The sequence below is a fragment of the Lonchura striata genome, chromosome 7 (assembly GCF_050655825.1).
Source record: "Lonchura striata isolate lonStrDom1 chromosome 7, ASM5065582v1, whole genome shotgun sequence".
Lineage (NCBI taxonomy): Eukaryota > Metazoa > Chordata > Aves > Passeriformes > Estrildidae > Lonchura > Lonchura striata.
In genome coordinates, this window is record NC_140709.1 from 14,290,137 (window position 1) to 14,316,560 (window position 26,424).

The 26,424-nt window shown below is 44.8% G+C and overlaps 1 protein-coding gene across 19 annotated transcripts in view; it reads right to left on the minus strand.

The window, feature by feature from the left end:
- The window catches only part of BIN1 (bridging integrator 1), an 88,142-nt gene that overhangs the window by 23,575 nt on the left and 38,143 nt on the right, over positions 1–26,424 (minus strand). For 6 of the 19 annotated variants that reach the window (XM_085584227.1, XM_085584224.1, XM_085584222.1 and 3 more), the window contains exons 2-11: positions 26,311–26,391; positions 20,563–20,617; positions 20,019–20,113; positions 18,160–18,255; positions 14,303–14,410; positions 11,563–11,655; positions 6,311–6,396; positions 5,004–5,079; positions 2,924–3,006; positions 144–194 (exon numbers count right to left, since the gene is read on the minus strand). In XM_085584227.1, coding sequence (XP_085440353.1) covers positions 144–194; positions 2,924–3,006; positions 5,004–5,079; positions 6,311–6,396; positions 11,563–11,655; positions 14,303–14,410; positions 18,160–18,255; positions 20,019–20,113; positions 20,563–20,617; positions 26,311–26,391 — 824 coding nt within the window. The remainder of the gene's footprint in view (positions 1–143; positions 195–2,923; positions 3,007–5,003; positions 5,080–6,310; positions 6,397–11,562; positions 11,656–14,302; positions 14,411–18,159; positions 18,256–20,018; positions 20,114–20,562; positions 20,618–26,310; positions 26,392–26,424) is intronic. The other 13 variants (XM_021526166.4, XM_021526162.4, XM_085584228.1 and 10 more) reach the window with 5 other exon arrangements.

The following is a 26,424-nucleotide window of genomic DNA, read 5'->3' on the forward strand; positions in this document are numbered from 1 at the left end:
AGCAGGCCACGAACACATCATATCATGCAAAGGACCCCTCTCCCACCACAGGGTTAACACGTGCCAGGCTGTTAGAGTCCAGCAACAGCCTCTCCAGTTTTAGGAACTAAATGAAACATGTATCGAAATGCTGCTCTCCATACCGGTACCTGCTCATCTTTTTCCTCAGCCTGGCGAACAGTTTAGTTTTCTTTCTGTTGAGGATGGCACGCAAATCATTTCAGTTACAGGATGGCACAGTCAAACCAGGGAGGAAAAGTTAAGCTTCCAAGTACCCATTTAGCTGGTGCCACAAAACTCACTGCAATTAAAATGACATGATCTCTTCTCCCTCTCTCTCTCTCTCACACAAACACACACATGAGTACACACATACACACTTCCCTCCTTTACTAGAAAGCTATAGCCTGGTTTGGACAAAGTAGAAGAAGGTTCTTTATGCCTGTCAAAGATATACATATATATCTATATATATATAAGCAAACTAGAAATTTCCCTGCATTTTGGAATATGGGGCCAGGGTGCAAATGGAAAAGAAGAAAAAGGAAACTGTACAGACCACCAGAGTACTGTAAATGTCCTTTCACAGCTCCTCATTCTCCCCTGTGAATATTGCTGCAAAAGAAACAAGCTCCCCATTCTTCTTTTCTTATGTAGTCTGTGCAGTCTTATACATGGAACCAACTCAACAGCTTTTCTACATCATCTTTTTCCAGTTTGCCCAATCATACCAGGATAATCCCACAGATCTTCTTGGTCTTTTATGCATCAGAGCCCTGAACTCAGAGGCTTCTCAGAGTTCAGACTCTTTCAGAAGCAAATCCCAAACATTCGTCTGAGGTTCCCAGAAATACACCAGCTACTGTGCTACACTGCCAGCTCCAGATACATCAGCCACAGTAGTATTTCTGTAGGGCCTCACATGAATGCCATAATGATGTGCACAGATAACGTCCTCTCTTCTCACACCTCTTCAATCATTTCCTGCCATTGTATCAATCTCCAATCCCCTTCCCAGTAGAAAAGGGTCAGGGAAGTATCTGCTCCTACAGCAGACCACAATAAGCTATCAGATGAGTGAGGGCTATTTCCTCCTGCACACTCCTGCCCCAGCCCTGCACCACAACGAGAGGCCAGATGTGCAGCAGACACAGAAGTGCCTCACAGCATTTCCTGGTCACTGCAGAACTACCCTGGCAAGTCTTTGCTGTATCCTCCTACAACACCATGCTCCACTGTGCTCAGGAGGAAGAGATTCACTCTGGGACAGGTCTGGCACCTCAGCTGAGATGAAGGTGAGATGCAGGTGATGAAGCAGCACTCAGACTGCTGCCCACACAGGGACCCCTGTGCATGCACTCAGCTTTGGGTTTTAGGGCCACGTGGTCTCCTAGCCAGACAAAGGGCACAGAACTGCAGCTGAGACAATCATTACAGCCCCAGAGGAAGCTAGCAGGTTGGGGGGGGGGGGGGGAAATTGTAAAAACAGGTGATTTGTTCATTGAGAGCTCTTTAAGGCCAGAAACTTTCTGCCACAACAGCAGGAACATCTCTGGGCCAGGTTGCCACTACTGCCTACAATCAGTTTCCCAAGGAACAGAGAAAAGAGGAAAAAGAAGCTGGGCAAAGCAAAAGCTACAGCCTTCATCTGTCCTGTTACCTCATCCTCCTCCAAGGACCCTGAAGGATGCTGCTAACAGAGACAACACAGCCTATGGCAACAAGAGGATGAGCACCACAACCTCCTCACAAGGCTTCAGTCTGGTTGGGTTGTGATACCAACAGACACCACATGGTAACTTGGGAAGAAGACATTATTTTCACAGGTAGCATTCCAACTAGCATCACTCAAATCGGCTGTCAGCAATCCAGAATTCAGGGGCTAAAATTCATCTCAAACCTCCTCTATCTTTAGATGAGTGGCAAACACCACACTGGAAGAATTGCTGGGAGAAGACATGCAAGTCATCTATGCATGACTGCAACAGGTTAAACTGGGAGGAGACACATGGGAGCACAGAGGTCTCAACAGCTGATCTACTCCTTCTAAACCAATGCACTCAGACCACAACTTGCTCTTACTTCATGCTGATTTCACCACGTCCCTCCATCAACACACCAGTTGAGGACCTGGGCTGTGCTCCTGCTCACCCAGCACATGGGATTAGCAGCAGCTGGAAGCCAGAGCCCAACACTATTTCATCACTCGTGCACTTGGATGGGAGCCAGTCAGCCTAATCCAGAGCCCAACCCCTCCCTCCCTTCTCAGTGCTAGGGAATGTGCAGACTTGCACTTACACATACAGGACAGGACCCAGCTGAGGAAAGAAAACTGAAGGCCCAGAGGACACTCACTCCTTGTACACACATGGGTTGGAAGTGCTCTGAGTTCAGGAGGCCTTGTATTAGTGATGCTTCAGCTACTTCCACAACACACAGGAAGGAAAAAACTCAGTGCAGCTGGGTAAACAGGATGGGCTTTGGCAAAATAGTGATTCCAAATTTGGAGGGCCAAAGAAGGGAAAATGGTCTCTTGGTGCTCAAACTGACAAGCTGCAGGTACATGGTGGGAGCTTTTGAGGGAAAGAACAGGACAGGTGCTGGGCAACTGGACTCAGAAAGAAGGGCAGTTCAGTAGCTGGAATTAGATTTTAAAAACAGAGCTGAGAGTCAGTTGCCCAAATATCAGGACCTAGTGAATGTTTAGGCCTCCAGATGCTATCCTAGAAAGGTAAGAGGTATTGGATTACATCATGTCCAAGTGTAATCTTGGGCATGACTCTAGGAAGTCTCAGGAAGGCACTGGCAGGTGGGCAAATCACTTGCAACTGACAGCTTGGAGGTTTCAACACCCCTGGGTAGGTAGAAATATCTCTGTCCCACCTCCCCTGCTGAGGGAAAGACACTACCCACAGTTACTGACCTGGGTTGTGCTTTAACAGGGAAGGCATTGCCTGAGTACTGCTTGTCTAGACCCAGCAGGACATCATGAAGATTTTGGTTCAACTGCAAAATACAAACACAAAAGACAGAAAAAGAATGAGAAAGAAGCTTGGATGCCAGAAGAGAGCCTGGGCTGGCCTGCACAGACTGACTAAACACAAGCTTGTGGTAGGACATGCACAGTTCCTCATCCCAAGAGAGGACAGCTCTAAACCCGTTTCCACTGCTCTGTGAGCTATGCAGTGCTACAGCACTTGAGCTGTCAAAGAGCTGCTGGCATTTCTGGGAATGCTCTGTCTTCCTTACAGATCACCCTCTTTGCTTCCCTATCACCTGGGCCCACCAGCATGCTGCCAGGTACCACTGCAGAAGCAGGCTGATTGTTTACCTAAGATCTGTGTGCTTCAGCTGGAGCTTAACTCAGGATTTGTAGCCAAAAGCTGTTCCTCAGGCCTGCTCACCAAAGCTTGGGACATGGCCATTTCCACTGTGGAGCCAAAGGTTTCAGGTGAACAACCCTTAACTTCACCAGCTGCCTGGGCCATCTAGGCTTGGGCAGGACTGGATGTCTTTGAGAAATGCAATATTAGGGTTTAAACTCCCCCTGGCACTGAAGGCTGCAACAGACACTCCAGACACTCCTACTCTGAAACTGCAAATCTATGAGCAAGACAAGAGCCGGATTTATCACTGCTAGGAGGAGGGATCCCATGAAATCAAGGTTGGAGGCATCCTGCAGGCAACACCAGCAATTAATTGGATACTGTGGCAGTAATAAGAAACAGATGGTTCCTATGGAACAAAGCAAAAGCCCTGCCCTCATACAAAATTTCTCAAGAAGGAAAATACCCTGACAAGAAAAATCATACAAGAGAATTCCTGTCTAACAAGCATCTTTCCCATGTTTTGTTGAATGTAAATTAGCAGCAACAAACTAGTAATTGTAACAATCCTCCTATTCGTAACACTTAGTTCATCCCTCAGGGGAGAAGAGCAGGCCATTAACTGGAAAAGACCCCATAAAATGTCATCAGGGCTCAAAATTGATGTGTTACACCAAGGCAGAGGGCCCCTGACTGCTGGGAGTTGAAGGACTATAATGTTTCCTGTTGCTTAGTGGCTGTTTTGTTGGCAGGATGACATTAGGGAGCAGAGGGAATATAAGGGTTTTCCAGCTGGGCTCTCAGTCCCGCCCCAAGATTAGTGCAACATTTACATTTTCAAGCAGCATACAGACCTAAGGAATTCAGGATTTCTCTAGCTCTTAACTGAAAGAACAAGATCATATTTGTAAATGACAGTGGCAATGGGGACTTTCCCACAGACTGGTGCTGACGTCTCCTGTGGGGGCTGCCAAACAGCACCAGGATCTGGCTTGCCAACACTGCTTTCTGTTGTGATTCCCAACTCAAGGCACACTGGTAGCCCATACAAGGCCCACACTAAGTACTTAAATGCCTTCTTTTGGGTCACAGGGCAGGAGAGAAACCAGCAAAGAGGTACTGTGGGGGAGAGCCTTTTTGAGAGACTGGAGTGAGGCATGTTTCAGTCTTCAGTCGACTTGCAGGCTCCCTGCTGGTTTTAACCCCACACCTGGGTACAATGAAGGTACACAGCAACTGGCTGCCAGGCAGCAGAGGGGAAGGAAAACATGCTCAGCCTGACCAGGTTATAGGTTACAGATTCACAATGTCGATAAACTAAAAATGGCAGCAAGAGATAGGTCTAAGAGCGGCTTCCCTTTCCTCTGTGGATCTGGAAGTGAGTGCTGTCAAGTGACATGAACTCTCCACTGCTGCCCATAGCCCTGTGGTCTCTCCCCTGTGCTCCATCCCTTTACATTACTATGTCAGACTGCCTTTGTCCCAGGTGGCTCAGAAAAAAGTGAAGGGTTTGTATTATGCTTCAGCATAGAGACATTGTCTACAGCTGTTTTTTTAGCTTGAGATTTGGGGGTTTTTAGTGGTTGGGTTTTTTTTTGTCTGTTTTTTCTTTGGTTTTGTTTTTCTTTTATTAACAGTGAAGAGACAGTAAGAAGGATAAGCTGTTGGTTGCCTTACCTTGCTCATTTCTTTATGGAAGTTCTCTTCTAGGCCAGCTATACTCTGGAATGTGTTGACATAGAAACCAACACGACTGCCAAATGAAAAACAGGACAGAAGAACTTAATGGACACAATGCTCTCTCAAAATCTTCTAATCCTGCCCTTTCTGTTACCTCCCACCCACCATTCCCATGCAAACTCAACTCTGTCAGATATGGTACATGTGAGAAGAGAGGATGGCAAGGAAATGGATCAATGAGCAAAGGCCGACAAGTCCAGGGAAAAGAAAAGACCAAGTAAGACAGGAACTGAATTTATGCTGGGTAAAGGGAGAGAGGGGTATAGGGTGGGGAGGAAAAAAGCAATAAAAAGCACCAGCAGTAGGAAGATGAAAAAAAAGAAGGATAGAGGCTGTGATGCAGAGAGTGCTGGAAGAATTAGCAGGGGGACATATTAATTCATCCAGAAGTCCCTTACCATCAGGGAATCAAAAACAAGCATGAACTGTTTGCTTCATGGGCAGAAAGAGTAAGAAAGCAAAGGATAGCACAGAGAGCAACAGGGAAGCAGAAGGATCAGCTGGAAAGCTGGAGCCTGTGAAAAACCTGTGGCACTTGAAAATGCCAGCAGCTGCCCAGCCTGCCAGCTGCCAACAGAGAGTGCTCTACCAGCAGCCAGCCGAAGAGGCAACAGCAGGAGGGAGAGGCTGTCCAGGGCCAGCAGCACCAGGGCTCTGCACAGGGAACCCCCAGATGGCTCTGTCCCCCCAGCTCCTTCCCAGCCAGGCCTGCAGGCTGCTGGGAGCAAGGAGTCCCGACTCAGGCTGGTGCAAAGGGGAGTGAAGACAGAACTCAACACTTTGCTTTCCCACCCTGCTGCTGCCCAGTTTCTCAATCAACCCCCACAGACCAGCACTGTCAACCTGAACATGACCACCGCATTTAAAAATAAGAAACTGGGACACTGCTAAGAAGACTTTGCCAGTTTTCCACTGTGTTGTCCCCATAAATCAGCTTCTGCTGCCCTACAGTTCATCCTCCAAGCTAAATATTGGTCTTTGTTTCACCTCCCTTTTCATCACCACAATATCTGGGTCTCTCAAGTCTTTCAAGAAAGTTGAGCAGAGTTGGTAGGGCAAAGGGATTAAGCAGACAAAGCATGGTAAAATCTTGTTTCTCAGAAAAACCATTAAGTAATGCACAAGAGTGAACCTGTGGCTGGGGGGAATCTAGGGCAGACATAAATGGTCAAAAAAAAAAAAAAAAAGCAGACACCCAGTCTAGACTAAGATGAATTGTGATCCAATTGTGATCTAGCACTCACCTATTCCATAGTGAAGGCAGTTCCTCCTGCAGATCAACATTCATCTCTTCAAACACCTTCTGAGCCTTTACTAACTCCTCTTCAGCCTTAGCAACAGAGAAGGGAGATTGTCAGCTCCAGCACAGACAAGTACCCTGCAGGGCTGGAACAACTGTGACTCTTTTCATTGCTTTGGGAGACCAGGCAAAATTCTGGCATGGAGTAACCAGCATCCCAAATGAGTCTCCCAGGAACCAGGGTTGCACCACAGGTGATCTTTTAGGTTGAATGTGTTCCTCTCAGGTTCTCTCAATGGATTTCCCCATTTATACATTCAGCAAGTAATTCAAACAACCACTAATGTGTTTCAAGTTCTTTAAATTTCCCTGACTTCAAAAACTGAATGGAGTTGGTCAGGCAGTTCAGCCTCCAACTTGGATACAGATGAAGGTAACAGGGGCCTCGGTCCCTTGACAGATATCAGAAAGAGTTCCAATCCATCCCAGATGGCATTAGAGAAGAATCCTCCCTCTTGGGGACTTTGTGCTGAGGTAAGGTCATGCCAAAGCCCTGTCTCCTATGAGGAAGAAAGGAGTTCTGCATCCTTGGCTGTTACAGCTCTCCCACAAAGCTGACTGGAGAAGCAAGGAAGGGTATGCAAAGCATGAGCTGTGCCAGAGGGAGGCCAGGCTGCAGGGCTTCTGCAGCACATCTTGGTTTCTGTGGTCTCACACAAGCGCAATCCCTGGCTGGCTGCCAGCCTCAACTCCAGAACAGATCTCCTTCTCCCAGATGAGAGTTTAAATTTGATCTGTTCATTGGACCTAGACACTGAGAGATCCCAACACTGATGGACAATTCTGTCAGGTTTCAGTGATGAAAAGGATGCTCTTGGTTTCTGTTGCTGACAGCAGAAACCAGCAACAAGCACATGCCCTTTGCTACACATGCCCTAGGTCACCTCCTCAGTGCCCTGATTTAAAGTTTTGTAATTAAAATGTTTCTATCCTGTAATCTACAGCAGCACAGTATTCTGCCATGCAGTGGGATGTAGAATGGAAAAAAAACCTGCATGAGCAATTTGGAAGGTCAGCACAAGTGTCTGTATTTGTAACAACAGCAGGAATTTCACAATACCACAGGCCTCTGTAAAGAAACCACAAACTATGGATGCTGAATCTCCCTACCAGCCTGTAGTCATATTCCTACACCTTCTATGAAATCAAAATTTATCTTCTTTGTGTCAGCTTAAAGAACTCCAGTTTATTGCTCCCTAGTGACAGTTATATAGTGACAGGAATGATGGGAGAAAAGGCTTAAAATATTTTGCAGTTCTGAATCCTGGAATCACTCTCCATTATATAGGGTAGCATCCTTTCACTCTCCATTTCTCTCCTGACTCAAGAGCAAACCACAGTAGGAGCTCCTACTTTCCAGCTAGCTTCACCTGTCAAAGGGTTGCTCATTGCTGCCAGAGGCAAGGCTAAGGCTCTGTACTCAAGACCAGGGGAAAAAGATTCCTCTGTAAAAAGACACATCTGGGAGATACTCAGAAATTAAGAAGACCTGGTGAGGAACAGGCAAGGGGAGAAGGGGTCATGATGCTTCCACCCAGAAATCCCTGTTTCACTGCTACACTCACTGAAAAACTCAACATTTCAAGAGGGTTTGCACAAAACAGAAAAAAAGTCTTTTAAAACAGAAAAAAAGTCTTTTATTCAGTTTATGCTGAATAAAAGACAATGATCATAGAGACTCATTCTGCCTTAAAACACCTTTATTAATGTTTCTAATGCAACCATTTTAAAGGGAATAAAAGGAAAAAAAAAAAAAAAACAACAATAAGTCCACCCTCTGGCTTTATCTTATTCTAACTTCCAAACTATACTGGAACCAGAAACAACCCAGGAAATGTGAAAGCTGGGAGATGATGCATCATTGAATGCTGTTAGTTTTTCAGATGTGCTGAATATCATTAACATTTTTTCCCTCTCTCATTTACTTGTTTATAAGGTCAAAGAAGCTAGAAAGCAGTGCATGAATATTGTGACATCCGAAGGCAAAGGCAAAGCCAGTAACAGGCAACGTTCACTCTAAAGTAGTTGTAGGAATCAGGGATGCATCCAGCAGAGCCTGTGGCTCAGCTAGTGCTCTCATCCCCAGGTAGAGCATTGAAATATTCTTCAGTCCTTAGTCTGCCCAGGGATCTCCTCACCAGTGGGATTTATGTTGCTTGGAAGGCAACTTCTGGCACTTGATAGCCCTGACTGCTGCCAGCCAGAGCCAAAGCCAGACATCAGCCTGGTCACAAGCCCTTCTAGAGAAAAAGCCAGCTCAGAGAGTGAGGTGGGACAGGCAGAGACAGGTTCCAGGGCAGAGCCCACTGCCACATCTGTGCACTTTCTGTTTCAGCTGTCGTCCTTGCCACTCTGAGGGGAAACCAAGGCAGAAGGACTTAATGCCCACTCCCATGAAATAGGATCTCAGAAAATCTTTCTCTCCTCTCCCTGCCTGAAAGGGGGAAGGTTTGAGCAGGAGATGAACAACAAATACTTTCCTGACCTTCCACCTAGCCAAAGCTGAGAGTGCCAAGCACAACCAGTTCAGTTGTGGCAGGGGACAATTTGTTCACTCTGTTTCTGCTACTACCACACATCCCAGCCCTCCTGAGTGTCTGCTTATGTCCAGCCTGGTGCTTTCAGGCAGTCTGGTGACCATTTCACTTAAAAGACTGTGTTGTGAACTGTGGTAATTAGGCACTGCTCTGTAAATAGTTTAGATATCCAAGAGGCAGGGATAAGGAAGAGAGCAGGAAGACTCTCTCCAGGCCCAAGCCCCACCAGTCCCAATCAGACCTGACTCTCAGAAGGACTCAACTTGCTGACTTTTTCCTACAGAGATCTTGTTCTGTTATCACTGCAACACCAAGGATGTTGCTTTTTAGTCTGCATTAAACATGTCAGCAGAGCTTAGTCAAAAGGCAAGAATTTGCTGTTCTAAGCCATTTTCCTCTTTGTTTCAAAAAGCACAGCCACTGACATTTCTAACTGGGAGTATGCAATAGCAACTCCCACAGTAGACTTCACAAAAAATTCCCACTGTGTTGTATTTGTTTTTATCTGCTAAGGGCCTAAAGAGCCAGAAAGTTTGCACACTGGAGAGAAGGACTTTGCTTTACCATAGAAACACCAGATCTCACTGACCCCTTTTTTGCATGGAGGCTGTAAAAGTATCAGGAAAGAGGAAACAGCAACACAGCTACTGGTAAAAGGAGACTTTTTTTTAATCTTAACATTCCGACACCTCTCAATAAATCCAGCTTCATCAGCTCTTCCAGTTTTATCAAGAGGTTAATGAGATTTAGTGCTGTCATTAACACCTTCAGTCTTGAAATCACACAATTGTAAAAACTGAAACTTTTTTTTTGCCTACCTACTAATCTTTGTGAAGGCAAGCTGGAAAACTGACAGGTTCAGAATACAAGTAATGTTCTTTGTTAGGATTTTTTTTTATAGTCTCCAACCAAAAGTAAAATTAAAATAAAGAAAAAAGCAAAGAAAAAAACCCCAAATAGAACTTACACAAATAGAAACAAAACCAACACAAATAGAAACAAAAAGTTAGGGTTGGCAATAGCATTACTTAGTGGAGGAATAAAAGGGAGTGTTTTGAAAATATCTGTGGTCACCGAATATATTAATGCCATGTACTGGGAGATTAACGCCCCCGCACCACAGTGGGTGGAAAGATTACACAGCCCCTTGCACATGCTGCTGTAGGGCAAAGTGACCCAGTACAGTGAAATTATGGAGTGACTCTTGGTATCCTGCCCAAGATCCACAGGCAGTGAATGAGGGGGCACTCATAGGCACTGCCTCTCTGGGCAGTCTGTGCATACTGCTATTATAGCAGTCACCACGGCCAAGTCTGAGGAGAGGAAAAATGCCCAAGAGCAGATAGATTTATATATTTATTTGGGACTTGAGAAACTTCCCATACCTGTTTTCTAGTCCTCCAGAAAAAACACCAGTCAAACAGACCAGCCAAGAACCACAACTGTGCAGGTAGTTCCCAGCTGGGACAGCAGAGGTACAGGAAAAGCCCCTGGCAACCTGCCATGTGTCCTTCTCCCTTCAATCAAGAATGAATACGTATTTCCTTCCTTTGCTCTGCATCTTAAGCAGGGCTGCTAACAGCTGTTCTTTCCCCAAGCTTTACTGATGTGGTGGTAATGGAGTCTCTTCCCAGATCCAAAGTCATAAAGTGACTGGAAAAAACCCAGGGCCTTCATAAGGTGAGAGGCGTTTCTGAACTGCAGTTCATTCCTTGACAAGGAATGCGAAGACATAGGAGCATTGGAATGAGAACAAATGAGCTCACCAGAAACTTGTGAGCAGGTAACTGGTGCTTTCCCAGTCTGGGTAAGGATTTATTATCCCTTGCTCATTGAAAGCATTTTCTTCTCACTGACTGTCTTCTGAAAACTCCCTCTTATCCCTTAAGGTGTAACAGAAATACTGATCAAGATTTCATCAAAAAGTCACACTTTATGCAAGTAAGATTGAAGTTTTTATTCCCTCAAGTTCCTCTGAGCTGCTCATGTCTCTCAATATGCTATAACCCATGTTCTGTCAGATGACACCACCTTGATCTCAGCCTGTTCAAATATGTCATAGAGGATACAAATTGCCTGATCTGGGCCCATCTCTTCTCCTGTGCAGATTGAAATTGTATCTAAAAATGGCTCTTTTAAACCACAACAGCCAGGACAGTGGTCATTTGGGAATACCACAGGAGAATGTTGCATTCTAACTCAGCCGCCACAGAAATCACAATGGCTTTTTTTTTTTTTTGGCTTTACTCAATGACATGAATCCATAGGCCAATTTTTCAGCATTTCCTTTTTTTCTTTTTTTTGAAACAGCAACAATAAAAACAGACTGCTTCTCTTAGAGCAAAATGGAAGAAGTAATTGGAAGAACTGTGTACTACATCACCCTCTGCCTCCAAATTATTTCACAGCCTTTCTTCATCCCATTTCAGGAGGAGAAAACAACCATCCAGTATTAACACACCTGACTAGAAATCAATTGGGCATGCACAGATTCATTCACTGGCCAGCAACTTCCATGTGCTCACTGTGGCTAAGGAGCATCAAGGACACACTTATCAGAGAGGACTAGAGTGAACGTTGCCTAGAGATTACTTGCATGGTACAATCTAGAGCCCAAAATAGCGCATGCAGGGTTAGAGCCAGGTAGATCAGCAGTCACCTGATTTCGGAGCAGATTAGTTTGTGCAACGAGGTGAGCTTGTAGCTTCCCTTGACACCACTGAGGCGCAGCTTTCTCAAGCAGCGAAACAGGCTGGGGGAGGGAGCATGTTTGAGTGGGAAAAAAAAGAAAAAAAATAAACAGAGAACAAGAGAGACACAAACATATACCTTTTAGGATTAAAAAATTAAAATCACAACAGAGAGTGTATTTAGAGGCTGGGCCAAACCAGTATCACCAAGGCGAGAGAAAAAAACAAACATCCCAGGACTGATCAGTTATGAATCCTTTGAAGCATGCCAAGTTTAGCAGTAATTAATGTTCCCGTGTGGGCTGGATACTGCAGACCAGCCAGGCAGCTGTAAGAGCAACAGATACAGTTGTTAGTGACCTAGCACATAGACAACCTTACTCCAAGGCATGGCTGTGAAGTCGGAGCTCCTTAAAGAGAGGTCAGGATTAATTAACCACCATAATTATTTGCATGCAACAGCTGAAAGTCCTCAGTGATTTATTTTAATAGCAGGGTGTAAGTTTAGCAATAAGTGGCAGGGGTCCTGGGTGGGAAAAGAACATCCATATATTAGAGAAGAACAAAAGAGACCACACAGTGCCAAAAAGTATTTGCACTGTTGTTTCTTCTGTTACTATACCATTAAACCTTTATCGAGTCAGTTCCCACTTGTATCCTGTGTCAGAAACATGATTTCTCTTTCCTAGGGGTCTGTCATCACGTTCCAAAGTAATTTACACTGGAACAACCCTACTTCAAAGGTCACAGGAGCGAAACTCCAGACACAGAAACAGAGAGGTGAACTACCTCCAGCAGCTGAGTGCACACTGAGCCCTGGCTGCTGCCCACAGCCCTGCAGAGCTGCGTGACTGCAAATGCCAGATGCCAGGCTGGGCAGTGAGAACTGCCCACTTGGGAAGGCCATACATACACATCCCTGGGACTTGCTGCTCCCATCTTTGCAGGATCAGGACAGTGCAATGTCACATATGTGACATATGTGTGTAAGCTTATGGCCTAAACTACAGAGGGTGGAAAGGTATGACCCAGTGCACACTTTGGCTAAAAAGAACAGTTTGATCAGGCACTGAGAGACCCTTTCACAGGCTAAATCATGACTAGAGCACCAACTCATAACTTTCAATATTTCACCCTTCAAACTGCATTTTTTCCATACCTGTTGTATCATCTTAGCTGAACATTTGGGGCAACAGTGAGTGCAGCAGTGATAAAGGCAGCCAACCTCTGCTGCAGAGCATCAGGTACCAACCTGAGTAGATAAATTCCTACAAAAACCATTTCCACTGCAGCAAAGATCCCACTGGCATGCACCAATAAAATAACATGCCCCAGGGTAATTCTGCTCCTACCCCAAACACAATGAATTACTGCTTTGAACTGAAGGCACAACCAGCTGGGCCTCATGCCTTGCATACAGAATCAAGACTTGCTTTGCGCCACATAAATGATGCAATGACACTTGGCCCATCAATCTCTCTCCCCTTTTGTCTGCCAAGGTTAATCACAGTGCACACAGTGCACTGTAGATGACTGATGACTTGTAGCTTAACAACAGAAGTATGTGGTCACTAAACACACATCTTTCACTCGGGGTAGAAATGCATCTTCATTTTTTTCTATTCAGGAAAAACACCAGCATCTCTTACATAGCTCATATTCTCCCCTACCAGAAATAACCCTAAGCAAAGATTACAACTCTTATCAGCCTGGTTAAAAGATACATATCCAAGGTCTTTCTTTCCTGTACTTCTTCTATCCTGAAAAGTCACAATTTACCATGAAGAGAATAAAAGATGTCTCCCCAGCCCTGGACTATTCTGTTGTGTCAAGAAGAGTCCTGTGAAGGGAAGCATATGGGTTCAAAAACACTTAGGGTACAAGAGGAATTCATAGCTCATTTTAGGGACAGTATTCATCCATGCACCTACTCTAGGACAAAATTACTATTACCTTTCTTCTGCTACATTAAAAAATGTAAACTTAATTTTTAATTAAAATAAATATCATTAAAAATAAAATCCTTCACTTGAATATTGGGCAAGCTATTCAGAGGCAGGAAAGAAACCTGACATGAAAAAACTCTTATTTTTACACTTTCAGTCATATTTATGATCCAGCAATTGCAACCAACAGATAATAGAATACATTCATCAAGTGTACATAGAGTGCATTTCCATCTGTATACTTGTAATTCACACTCCTAAGGGTCTCTGTCCTAGGATATCAGAGGTCTTCACAAACACAACCAACTTCAAGTTGGTTGAAACAAAACAACATTCTTACCACTGCTCTAGAGTGCGGACAGAGTCCCAAAGAAGCAGACAAACTGAAACATTTTTCTGAAGCACTGCAGGATTTTGCTTCCCCAAGGGGCACACAGGCTTTTCTCCCAGAGGTTACTGGTCCTGTTCATGTAATGAAACCCATGCCCAAGCATGTGGCCACCAAGACATGCAGCCTGATGATGGTGGGTCTGAACCAACCTAACAGACTCATCCTGCCTTCCAGGAAAACTAAACAAATGAGCAGGAAATACCTAGCAAAACCTGACCAGTTTAAAACACCTCAATGATCTTAAAGGTCCTTTCCAATATGAATGAATTCTATGAAAACACAAGAGATACAGATGAACTTAAAGCTGCTCAGCTGGCAAATGCAGACCTCCCAAAAAGAAAGGAATGCTGCATGTCCTCCTGATTGCTTTACCTTTGCGATTTTGGTTTCATCCTTCTTCTTCGCAGTTTGCAGAGCTTCAAAGTGGTGTCTGGCACTGTCGTAATCCACAAGCTTCCTTCCTCGCTTTGCGATACGAGACTAGAGAGACAGAGAAAAGAGTCACACCAATCTTCCCCAGCAGCCAAAACTGCAAAACCTCCCAGGAAAAAAACCCTCCCAACCTCCAGAACACCCCACACTGTTCATACAGCATGCCCAGAGAGGAGGCCCTGGGAGCCACCTGTGGCAAGCACCATTTCGGAGGGAGCACCTCAGAAAGCACCTCATGTGCTTTCAGAACTTTAGCTTCACTGCTTCCTAAGCTCCACAATGTGCCTGCATCCTATAGCCTTCATTATTTTCAGGGCTTCCTGAGGGCTGCAGCCAGTCTCTAACTAACCAGCTCACTAGTTTGTGTGGAAGCCTGAGAGATTTAAGTTCAACAAAAGAAGGCATTTCTGCTGCCAACACAGCAAAATCACTCATCCACATGCTCAGGATATGCCATGGACAGCCTTTTGGACCCCGTGACAGAAGCTGCAGGCAGTAATGACTGCAGCCACAGGCAGTAGTGACTGCAGCCACAGGCAGAGGTCTGCTGTCACCAGCATTAAAGCAAGTGAAGTGCAAGGGAAAACCAGCAGCACTGGGTCACCAACACACAACAACTGAAGCCAAAACAAATACAAGAAGGGAGCTGTGTAGCATATGCAGATTCAGGAATGGAGTCCTGACAAATCCATGGCTGAGAATCCAGGACAGTCATGCCTGTGTTAGCCTTCTTGAACTGAGGAGCCTAACACTCTCCCTTTCAGCAGAATTGCACTTCATTGAGGCTCTGGCCTACTGGGTTTCCCCATTTTAGGAACTATCCATCCCCTCAAACCCCTGCCTCCCACACTGTCTGCAAACACCTCAGACTATCTGGGTTGGAGCACACACCTTCCCAGCCTTACCATAACACTTCCCCCCTAGATCAGAGAACCTGGACCAGCATCAGTAATCAGCAGTCCAGTGACAGGCTAGATAAGAGAGAAAAGGCGTGGCAAAGAGCCAGGAGGATTTCTAATTAACCACAAAACCCAGGGACATTGTGCAGAATGAGGAATCAGTGCTGGGATTTACTCACAAAAGCAGAATCCCCTTCTCTCCTGCCTTGGCAGGGAGCTGTGGTTTCCTCTCGCCAGGCTCCTGCAGATACGCTGCAAAACCACGCTCAGGGCTGATCCCTGCCAGAGCAGCTGGAGCAGCTCACACATCTCCCACAGGCTCCTCTGCTCTTCCAGCAAACGCTGCTGCAGCTCCAGGAGAGGCACAGCAGATCTGCAGGACCTCAGCCATGTGCACACCCAAACTCTCCTCTGAATGCTCAGCTCACTCATAAAGAAGCTGAGCCACCCCACAGTCAAGGGCACTAGAAGACACCTCCCAAACACCACACTGCCTGCCAGGATACAAGGTATTGGAGGGGGCTGCACAGCAATCTGAGATGCAAGTTAATGCATCTTACAAACACACCAGAGGAAACACGGCCCCATCTGGGATTTAAGAGATACCATTTTGCCCCCACGTCAGCCTGGGAGAGACAGCCATTTCAGGTGTTTGTGCTACCCCACCAGGGAGTTTGATTCAATGTCACCCATCTTTCAAACAAAGTCACTCCTCCATGTTTATGCAGCTCCCAAACTTCTATGTTTTCCCAGCCCCATGTTTCCACTGGAGTACACAGAAATGCTGCAAGGTACAGATACACAGGGTGTGAACCCTCCTGGAGTAACCACTGAGCACACGACTGCCAGTGATGGCACTAGTAGGATTTAGTCCAGTCCTGAAAGGCTCAGGGCTCCCTTGTATGACTCCAGAACAGCTGCAAGTACCCAATGTCACCCAAATACAACAGCTGAACTCCAGCAGACTTTACTACTTTGCAACAAATCCATCTTAATTTGAGCCTCCTTAAAACAAACAAACAAACCAACCCAAGCCATCACAAAAAACTTTTGCCCTCCACACTCTTCTTTACATATGTTTGGTGTTACAGCTAGTAGAGCACCAGTTTTAATGCAAAACAGAAAATCCCCAATTCCACAGCTATTCAGAACTTGGGCTGTACTTTATCTTCTCTGGCCTCACTGCAGAGATCTGTACTATTACTGCACATTGTGCAAAACCAACCAAAAACTCACTCATAAATATTATGCAAGAAGAGTCCTACTCCAAGAAGTACAGACACTGACCTATAAAGTTTAAAGTACTTTTTGCATTCCCATTTTTCAAGTTAGAGAAGATGGAGAGGCCTTGTTCAAGGGTGAATATCCAATTATTTTCTTTAACACACAAAAATTCCTTACTAAAGGCATGCTCTGTTTTCACATTCCTGCTGTGGATCCCTTTTCAAGTCCAAAAAATCCAATGGAATTTTTACAGCCTCTCAAGTAAAGACACACTGAGAACATGTTAGACTGTAACAAAAAAATAATGTGTGCATGATCTAACTCATCACGCATTCTAATTACTGGGCCATTAATAAAAACAGGTCTTTTTACAACAGAATTAAAATCCTCTTCTCTCCAGTAATCAATTTATTTTACCAGAGTAAGGCCAGAAGTCCAGGAGAATCTGAAAATTTCGTTTTGTGGGAAACAACAGCCAGAAAACAAATAACTCAACAACAAAAACCAACTCAAATATTCTGTAAGTGACATAAGATTGGAGCTTTTTTGGCCTGCAAATCCCAAGAACTCTATTCCTTATGTGAGGCCTAGCTATACTTCTGTACAGACATGGCAATGTTCAATAACTGGTAAAATGTGAGTTGGACCAAAGCAGTGCCAAAGTCTAAATCTACAGCAAGCCCAAAGTAAGCCATCCTGCTGAAGAAGCAGCACAGGTTGCATTTCTGACTGAGGCACATGGCATCACACCCCAGAGAGATCAGCCCTACAGCCTTCAGTGGGTGGAAAGCCACAGCCCTTCCCCAGTCCAGACTTCCAGGGGCAGAAGAGGCTGGAAAATGAAGCAAAAACAGGGAGTCCCAGGGGACAAGGTCACTGCTGTTCAGGGCTCATTTCACAAGCCTGTGACCTGCCCCCATGTGATACAGCACAATCCTCCTGAAGCAATAAATATTGACAAACATTTTAAGAGACGTTTTGGGGAAAGGGCTGCTTTCACTGGGAAGTGGCCAGGCTAATACTTCCCATATGCTGAGATCATTACCAGTGCTTCCATAAGGTGAAGACATTTCCTGAATAACCTTGAAACAAATAGAGAGGAGATAACTGTGGGGGAAGGGAAGGTCACAGGCCTGCATTCAAATCCAGGCCCCTGGATACAATCTCTTCCAAAAAGACACTAATCCAGTATTCTCCCTTCCCTGAAAAAATTTGATTCCACACATAGCAGGACCTCAAGGATTCACAGAAATCTGCCTTCCATACCAGCTTCTATTCATAAAGTACATTTGCCACTAACTGCTTTGTCAATGTTCTCTACTTACAAGGAAGTTATAAGACAAAAGGACCAAAAAGAGAGATTGAGACCTTCTGAGCTGCTGCTGCACCCCTGCACTCTGATGCAATAGGGAATTTAATTAATCCATCCATTTCACACTTATATTTTCTCTTCAACATCTTTCCCCTGGATTCTTCACTCTTACTTTAGGCCCAAAAATAGAACAAGACATTTTCAATTAACCCAGAGCTGCAGAGATCTTGGCTGCTTTCAAATAAGACCTTGGAGAAGCACAGCACACATTCTCCTAAAGCAGATGGGGATATAAGAAATTGATCTTCAGAGCTTTTATCTGCTGTGACTCTCTAAATCAATCAGTTCAAAGAGAATCTTACTTTAATATCTGGAAATTGGCCAAGGTATGTATCCATGGTCAGAAGTGCTTGATCCACCAGCTTCTGATGGAAATCCGTCCATAGGAGATCATTGTTCTGGAAAAGCAAAGTAATGAGTTAACTATTAAGAACACAGGGCTCCACATTTCTCTTTTTCTCTGTGAGTGTTACAGCAAACAATCTTGGGCATTCAGAGCTCTTAAGAAACAGTAAATTCTTTGGAAAACTAATGATAACAGAGATGTTGGCAGAAATGAGGAAGCCTGATGCTGCTAATTCAGGTGACCTCTCTAAGGACAAAATGCCTTTTAACCCCTATCTCTCCCCTGCAATGTTAAGCTCAAGTCTGTACAATGGAATGTGATTGTCAGGCTGGTTTTGCCTCCTTCTCCCAGCAGCTACAAAAAGGAACACCTGACATCACAAGGCACCATTTTCTGGTTTTTATTACAATACAGCTTTCTGGACAATCACGAACAACAGAAAGCTACACTGGCAGTCTTCAGCCCTCATACCTCCACAGCCCAATGAAGGACAAGGCTTGCGCCCTGAGTTGTGCCCACTTTATCCTTGACCTTATCTCAGGCACCTGTAATTTCCTATCAACACCTTGGATTAGGTGAAAATTACCCCTCTCCTTTTTTTCCACTTAACAAAGGGTTTTAGCTGAAACATTCAGGAAAAATTCCCACTTCATGCTTTCTATTTGGCAGGAATAACTCATCTCTCTCATCTATCTTTTCACAAGCAAAATATAAACAAGGAATTAAAGGGGAAGGTGTAAAGCTGGAAATATTCCTGCAGACCCAAAGGGTGTTACAGTTAACTCTCAGGATTCATGTCCCCTTTGATCTCTCTGGCTCAAATTCTCTGAAGGGTCAATCTCTCAGGAGGCATCACAGTGGCCCAGGAAAAAACAAGGCCAACAGAGACTATGAAGTCAAACCAACTGAAATGCAACTCCATTATTTACTGCAACAGCACTTCCTAATGCAAAGTTTCTATGTTAATGAAAAAAATTGACCTGGAAACTTCAGATTTTGTTTGAATTATCTGCTTTGAAGTCATTCTTTCCTGGGCAAGATACAGATGATATTTCAGGTGAGATTTTCTCCAGGGGAAAGAGGGAGAAGGAAAGAATCTTCCTCCTGTTCTCCTGTCTACTCCTTCACCACTTCTCCTGCAGCCTCATGGCAAATGAATCCACAGAGCTGAACTGGCACAGCTGCTGCTCAGCAGAACAGCTGAGACAGAGAGCAGAGGGTGCTGCCTCCAGCTGGACCCACCCCAGGCACAGGCCAAGGGGATCCAGGCTGCCAAAAGACAGGCTGTGCCCTGAGCTCCACAGAAAACGCCTGGGCACACTGCACAGGCATCACCTCGCCAAGGGATGAGAGCAGCAGCAGTTTGGGTGACACATGGCTCAGCCAAACAAGGGAGCAACTCAAACAAGGCAGCTGGTGGTACTGCCATTACTACACAATTGGCTGCTCTGACTGTTTTAGCCATAGTTTTATCTGCCCTTTTTTCTTGCACAGAGCATAAGCAGTACACCCAAGCTGGCCCTACTGAGTCTCTTTTGGAATCCTCTGTCCCCATTTAGCCACTCTGGGGGGAACAAACAGCTTCTGGGCATAAGTGTATGGTTCTGTGCAATGTACAAGCATCTGGCAACAATTTCCTACAAAAATACAGGCCACATCCTTTCAGCCTTCCTTTCTTCACAGTGTTGAGTTAATCTCCAATTCTTCTGCAAAGTCATATGCCTGAAGAAATGTGGTGCCCAGACATAGCTTCCAAAGCTCATCTCTGCTGACAGAGCAAGTCTGGACATCCCCACATCCAGGACAAAGTCTTACCTCTGCTATTTTATTTGTGTCATCTCTCCCAGGCCAATCTGGTTCATAAACTTCCTGCAAACACTCTGTCAGCTTCTTGGAGGCCTCGTGCATAGCTAGGAAAGAAGAGGGAACTGTTCAGACAAAGAAGAAAATATGTGTTCCTCACAGTTTAACCCTTACCCAGAGGAATGGAAGCACAGGAGCATTACAATAGATGCTGAGCTCTTCCTTACTAAATGTCTGACCCTTGATGACACAGAGATCAAAGGTAAGCAGAGGGAGAAAGGAACCAAGGGTGCAGTTGCATCAAGCCCTTTGTGTTCCTTCTTCCCTTGAAGAACATGTGAAGGTCCATCTGCTAAGATAGCACCACGTGTTTGGCATCAAAGCACAACCCCATTCCCAGCTGGTCCCAAAGGATTCTGAAAGATTTCCCCCTTGACAGAGCTGACCTGTCCTGCAACTCATGCCTGGGGAAACACCAGGGAGGGGAAGGCTGCAGAAACCCCACTGTGGAGATAAGCACTAGAGGGGAACAGACCTCTGCTCATGCAGACCTTACCTTTGACAGAAGCCAAGTAAGTCCGGAGGTCCTTCTGCAGCCTCGTGCCTTCAGACTGTGAACGTAAGGGGATCAGCAGTTATTCTCCCAGCTAAAGAGAAGGTAAGAAGCACTCAAGCATTTCCAATTAAAGAAAATTGGTCTTGCAGACAGGCTACACACCAGTCCTATGATCACATGAAGCTTCAAGCTATCATGTTTTTTGTATTTTTTTGCTGTGCATTTTAGGAACTTGTAGGACTTTTGCAGCAAATGTAATCATAACTCACTTCCTCTTGTACTCTCTTTGGGTCAGCTCCCAATGCTTCCCCAGACTAAGAGACTTTGTTTGTAAAACTGGCCAGCTTTTTCCAATCTCTCATTTCCTTTGCTGATAGCTGTAGGAAAAGAACAAATGTGAACTCATCCAGAACTTTCGAGGCATGGAAAACAATTTGGGCCATGCTGCTGGAAGCAGATGGATTTCTCACAAAGCTGTACCTCAACAGCTGGGCAGATTTAGCCTCTGCTTAGAGAGAACAGCTGCACTGGGAGCACAAAGGATCTCGGCATGAGCTCAGTTGAGACAAGAGGTGCCTGAGTGGTGGGGAGAGCTGATTGGAAACATCTGCTTTTGAAGTCAGTAGCTCTTAGGCAGCTGTTGAAGATGTTCTGTAAGCTCCCTGTCTCTGGAATTGGCTTCAGCTGTCAAAATTTATTATGCTGTGGTGCCCCCTCAATGGGGCACAAACTGGGAAGGAGAAAAAATGACAGCAGGCTGTGAGGTGCACTGGTCTCTTTTCTGCATTCTTGTTTAGCAAAAGATATGCAAAGTCCCGCCAGTGGATACATTATCATCTGCAGCTCTACCATTTTTAAGAATAACTGAATCTGAACTCATAATTTGGAGGCTATCAAAAACTGTCAGCAGGGAAGGTCCTCGGCAGAATATGCCCACTACACACTTGGGCACTGCAATGTCTGGAGCAGTAACATTCAAAACTGTAGCATTAAAATCAGAAGCCACTTCTAATATTGTGTCCATGACTGCCCTAATCCTGCCACATCAGCAAATGACACAATCCAAACTCAGAACTCTTCAATTCTCAATACCCAGTTCCAAAGCCATGGAGAAAAAAGCATCCTCCAAGCAGAAAACTGGTATCACAATTGAATGTCTAACCAATACTTTTTAGATAGATCACCTGAAAAACCTGCAAGTCACGGCTGAAAACTGGAGCGTGCAATTGCAGCAATGCAGAACCAGCCTTCTGTGCTCTCCAGGCATCCCCACCAGTAGTATGTGGTTCTGCCTCCTGCGGCTGAGTGGTCTCAGCCACCTCTTGCTGATGTTTAAGCTCAGCTGATCTCTGTCATTATGGAGTTACCTAAGTCTGTTAAAAATACTGAGCCTGACAGAGAGACTGAACAGACTTTACAGCCTGTAAGATCTGCAAGCAGAAAGTTTTTCAATGAGAGACCTGTGTTCAGTCTTGTCCTGAATCCTGTTGTCCCAGGGGAGCTGGGTACCTGTGGTTCCTGTCCAGTTCCCTCTCTGGCATTTCTGTGGACGTTTTCTTTTCTACCAGTAAAGCAGCTCCCTTGCCACAAAGGCTTTTTAAAAATTATTTTAAGCATTAATGCTTTTAAAACTTTGGGGTAACTTAAAGATCATTGCTTTCTCTCTATGCATGCAGCACCTGCTTTCTTCATGTGGCCTACAGTGAGCCGTCAGGTACTGCCACAATTCTGCACAAATCAGAGAATCATTACAGCTGGAAAAGACTTCCAAGATCTCCAAGGCCAAACTTTAACTAAATATCACCATGCCCACTAAACCAGTGCCACTTCTATGTGTTTTCCCAATACTTCCAGGGATGGCTTCTCTGGGGAGCCTGTTCCATGCTCTCTCCAAAACACCTCTCACAATGCTATACAAATGCTATACTCTCACAAAGTACTATACAAAACAGAAAATTTCAACATTCTTGAGTGCATATTTAAAAGACGCTTCTTAAAACAAATGGTAAAAAAGGTAGGGAAAAGAGTCATACTTGAATTAGAAAGAAGAATCCACTTCCCAGTTATCAAAGAGTTGAAGGGTGTACAGAGGGAAGTTACAGAGGTATGGCTCAATATGAAGAAGTTTAAACACACAAGTGTCATCTTGTTTGAGCAGATACTGCCACACTTGCAACCACAGTGTAATTCAAACCCATGAGCCTATAACACAACACATGAAGGACAGATGGATATTTAAAAATAAAAGTGCTATGCTTGGAAGGCTGGAAGACCTCTCTCTCTTCCCAAAGACTTAATGAACCACCTATTACTTACAGCTCTGTAAAAAAAGAAAAAAAATAGCTTGATTCCTTTCTGTGCTTTCTTATCTTAAAACCAAGCCCTAGCTAAGTATGTGATTTTCTGTAGAGATGCTTCTTGGTAGTAGATAGGTTTCTTAAAACCCTTTTCCCCCATTCTTAAAATAATTATTTCATCCTAATATTAGACTGCAATCCCTTTACATAACCTCTCTGATTTTGCAGATCTAGTGGGAAGGATTTTATTATCATCAGGGATGTTTGACATCTGAGGGGGCAGGAGGTAATGTCCTGTTTCCAGATTAAATAAGTGTAGGGCTGGAAGAGCAGACTGCATAATTACAGGGAGGGGAAACACCGAAACAACAGCTCCAGGTAAGCCCCCACTCAGCAAAACTTTAGAACTGTTAAGAGCGTGAACAACTGGTGGGAAGCTCCACCCTGGGGTACTACAGCGATGCTGTTAAGCTTGTTTTGCCACATAGGGCTGAAATGGGAACTGCTGGGTGTGAAGGGTTCTTGCCAGGAAAGAAACCCTCTCTGAGCTACTAACTGTAATGGGAACCTACTCTGCAAGAGCCAAGGTGCAGTCCCCACTGCCTGCCCTGCAGCAGGGGCTGTGCCCAGCACAGTGTGCTGCAGGCAGAGGTGGATGCATCCTGTGCCAGCAGCAGCTTCCCTCTCACGTGCTTGGTGTGGAAGGCTGTAAACCAGCCCAGAGCTTCCACACAAGTGGCAGCTCATGAAGGGTATCAAAACCCAGCTGCTCTGCCAGGCAGAGGCACACACAGTGCCAGGTGTAAGAGCTGCCGCCAGCCTCACACTGTCCCTCCAGGGAGTACTTCAGCACAGGGCAAGAGTTGCACCTTTACAGGAGGACTCTTGCTCCCAGGTCAGCAAGGACAGTATCTGGGAAAGATCCTTGTGCCAGTGACCGAACACAAGTGACACTGGGAAAGGGAATGGCCAATTGGGAAGGTTAATAGCCAAAAATCTCCATGAGGGACTAATGAGGGGCAGTTCTGCTGCTTGTCAAGCCTTCAGGAGACACAGGCAAGCCCTGCACCTGTACGGCTGTGTCCAGCTCTTTTGCCACAAAGCAAATCTGAGTTAGAAAGTTAATAACACTCAGGGACCGCAGAGTGGTGCTCTTATATGAACCTGATGGACAGAGAGTTAGGAAGTGTAATGCCCTCCCTTATGTACACTCAACCATTATTTGAAAGAATCATAAATACTTTGGTTGAAAATGATTGATTTTTAGACCTGCACTCCATTCCTCAACAGACCACAATGGAATCATGTCAAAGTGGTCCAACACAGTCATTAGAGTTAGAGGAGCCTCTAATCAGCCAGTGAACAAGGTCACTGCCTGCTCACACCCTAGCCAGTTCCACAAGAGAGCAGCGCTGGTTTGTCACCAAGCCTGCAGCAAAAGGTCAGCTTTCCTCCAGACTTCAATTCCCCACTGGAGCAGACTTTGTAATGAAAGGTCATAGAAATCTCAAAGATAACTATACTACACACACCTTATACATACAAAAATATAAAGAAGTGTGTATATATAATCAATTTTTTTATTCCCTTAGCCCTCAGCTCTGGATATCCTAAGAATCCAGCTAACTCACACTCATGGTTTGCCTCATAAAACAAGCATTGTCTACATTTATTTTAGTAATAGGGAAACAGAAGGCCTAAGCAAAATCAGCAGACCACAAGCAGCAAATGCAGAATGGCCTCCAGCTTCTCTGATTAATTATTTGGGGAATTTAGTTCATGGTCTGCTCCACAAAACAGGAAAAAAAAATCAGATGTAAGGGATACAAGACGCAGTGCTTCTTTAACAGGCTCCTCACTGCACCACTGGAACTCATGGCTTTGGAAATAGAAAAAGCCATCCCAGAGAGTCACATCTAGAAATCTGTATTTGAGGGGTTTTGTAGTTATAATTTAAAAAGGTTAGTTCTTAATTGCTTACAAATTATACCAAAAAAAAGTCACATCTGGTAATGTCATGTTGTCAGAAAGCAGTTAAAATATATTCTGTTGTGTGCAAGAGAAGATCATTGCTGGACATGCTACAGACTTGCTGCATGAACTTCTGGAGCAATAGCTACTATTGCTGCCAAGAGAACGAGCATTAGTGTCCAGGAATCTGCAGTCAGCTCTGGTTACACATAAGTCAAAGCCAGACTGAAGGATTTTCATTACATTCAGCTGTGGCAAATCCCTATTCAGCTGGTTTTGTGACACATAACCACATCTGCTGGGTCTCAACAGACATGATGCAGCTGCCAGTAACAGCTCTAGAAAAAGGTCCTAAATATATCAGGCCACAAAAGGATAACAGATTTCTTCAGTACCACCTGAGCTATGCTGTGACACACATTTCCTGCCACAAAACAGAAGCAATGCTTCCCCTAACACAAAGCACCAGCAAAATCCACAAGGTAAGTGGTGTTTTCCCTTCTGGGAGGCTGAAGGCTCTAGATAAAAAGTAAAACAAAACACACCCGGTTGAAGATGGAAACCTACTGCTGTGGAAGTAGGAGGGTGGGGAAAAATTGCTACACTGTTAAAATATTTCTGTGCGCTAAAATATTGGGGATGAGGCAGACACGCAGAAGAATAATGACTCAGGCCTGACACAGTGATTGTGCAAGTATGGGGAGGGAGTCAGATTTAGGTCTTAGCCATGGAAGGATGTTCCCTTTTCACCATTTGCTTCCTTTGTCTCTTCTGCCCTACACTATGCTTAGGAAACTGAAACTTCCTTGTTCCATTTTATTTTCCTATTTCTAATCTGTTTCCCAACCTATCCCCTCATTCAGGGACACAACGTTGCTCTTATATCTCCACTTCCAGCAGAGCAGAAAAAATTGCATTACAAAGCAGCTGCTAACTGAATAAAGTGCTCTGCTTGAGCTATTTCTTTTTCTAAAATCGGGTCTAGAACAAGAATTATTTTTACTGATCTCTTCACTCTCATGACCAGTGACAGGACTGAGGAATAAAGCTGAGGCAGGGGACATTTAGGTTGGGTATCAAAAAAAGGTTTTTCACCCTAAGAGAATCTGGGCACTGGGACAGGCTCCCCAGGGAAGTGTTCACAGCACCAAGCCTGACAGAGTTCAGGAAGCATTTGGACAATGTTCTGGGGCACATGGTGTGATTCCTGGGGTGTCCTGCACAGGGTCAGGACTTAGGATCCTGATGGGCCCCTTCCAATTCAGCATGCTCTATGATTGTCTCATTGACTCCATGAAAGGGACCCTGGAAGTCACAATGTCATTTCTTGTAAGTGAGAAGTTATGAGTTATGGGTCACTTCAATAGTCTTATGCCATTGTTTAAATTAATGAATTAATGGCCTTTAATTACATTGCAGCAGATGACTGGAAGCTAATACTGAAACCCAGGGTGAAATTACATGTTGACAATTATCTTACCAGCTGTTTGTTGAAGTTTTGCACACACTGTTCAAACTGCTCATCTTTTGTTTCATCTGCTTTACCAAGCTTCTGAAGGACCTGCAGAGAGAGAGAAAAAAGGAGACTTCAAAC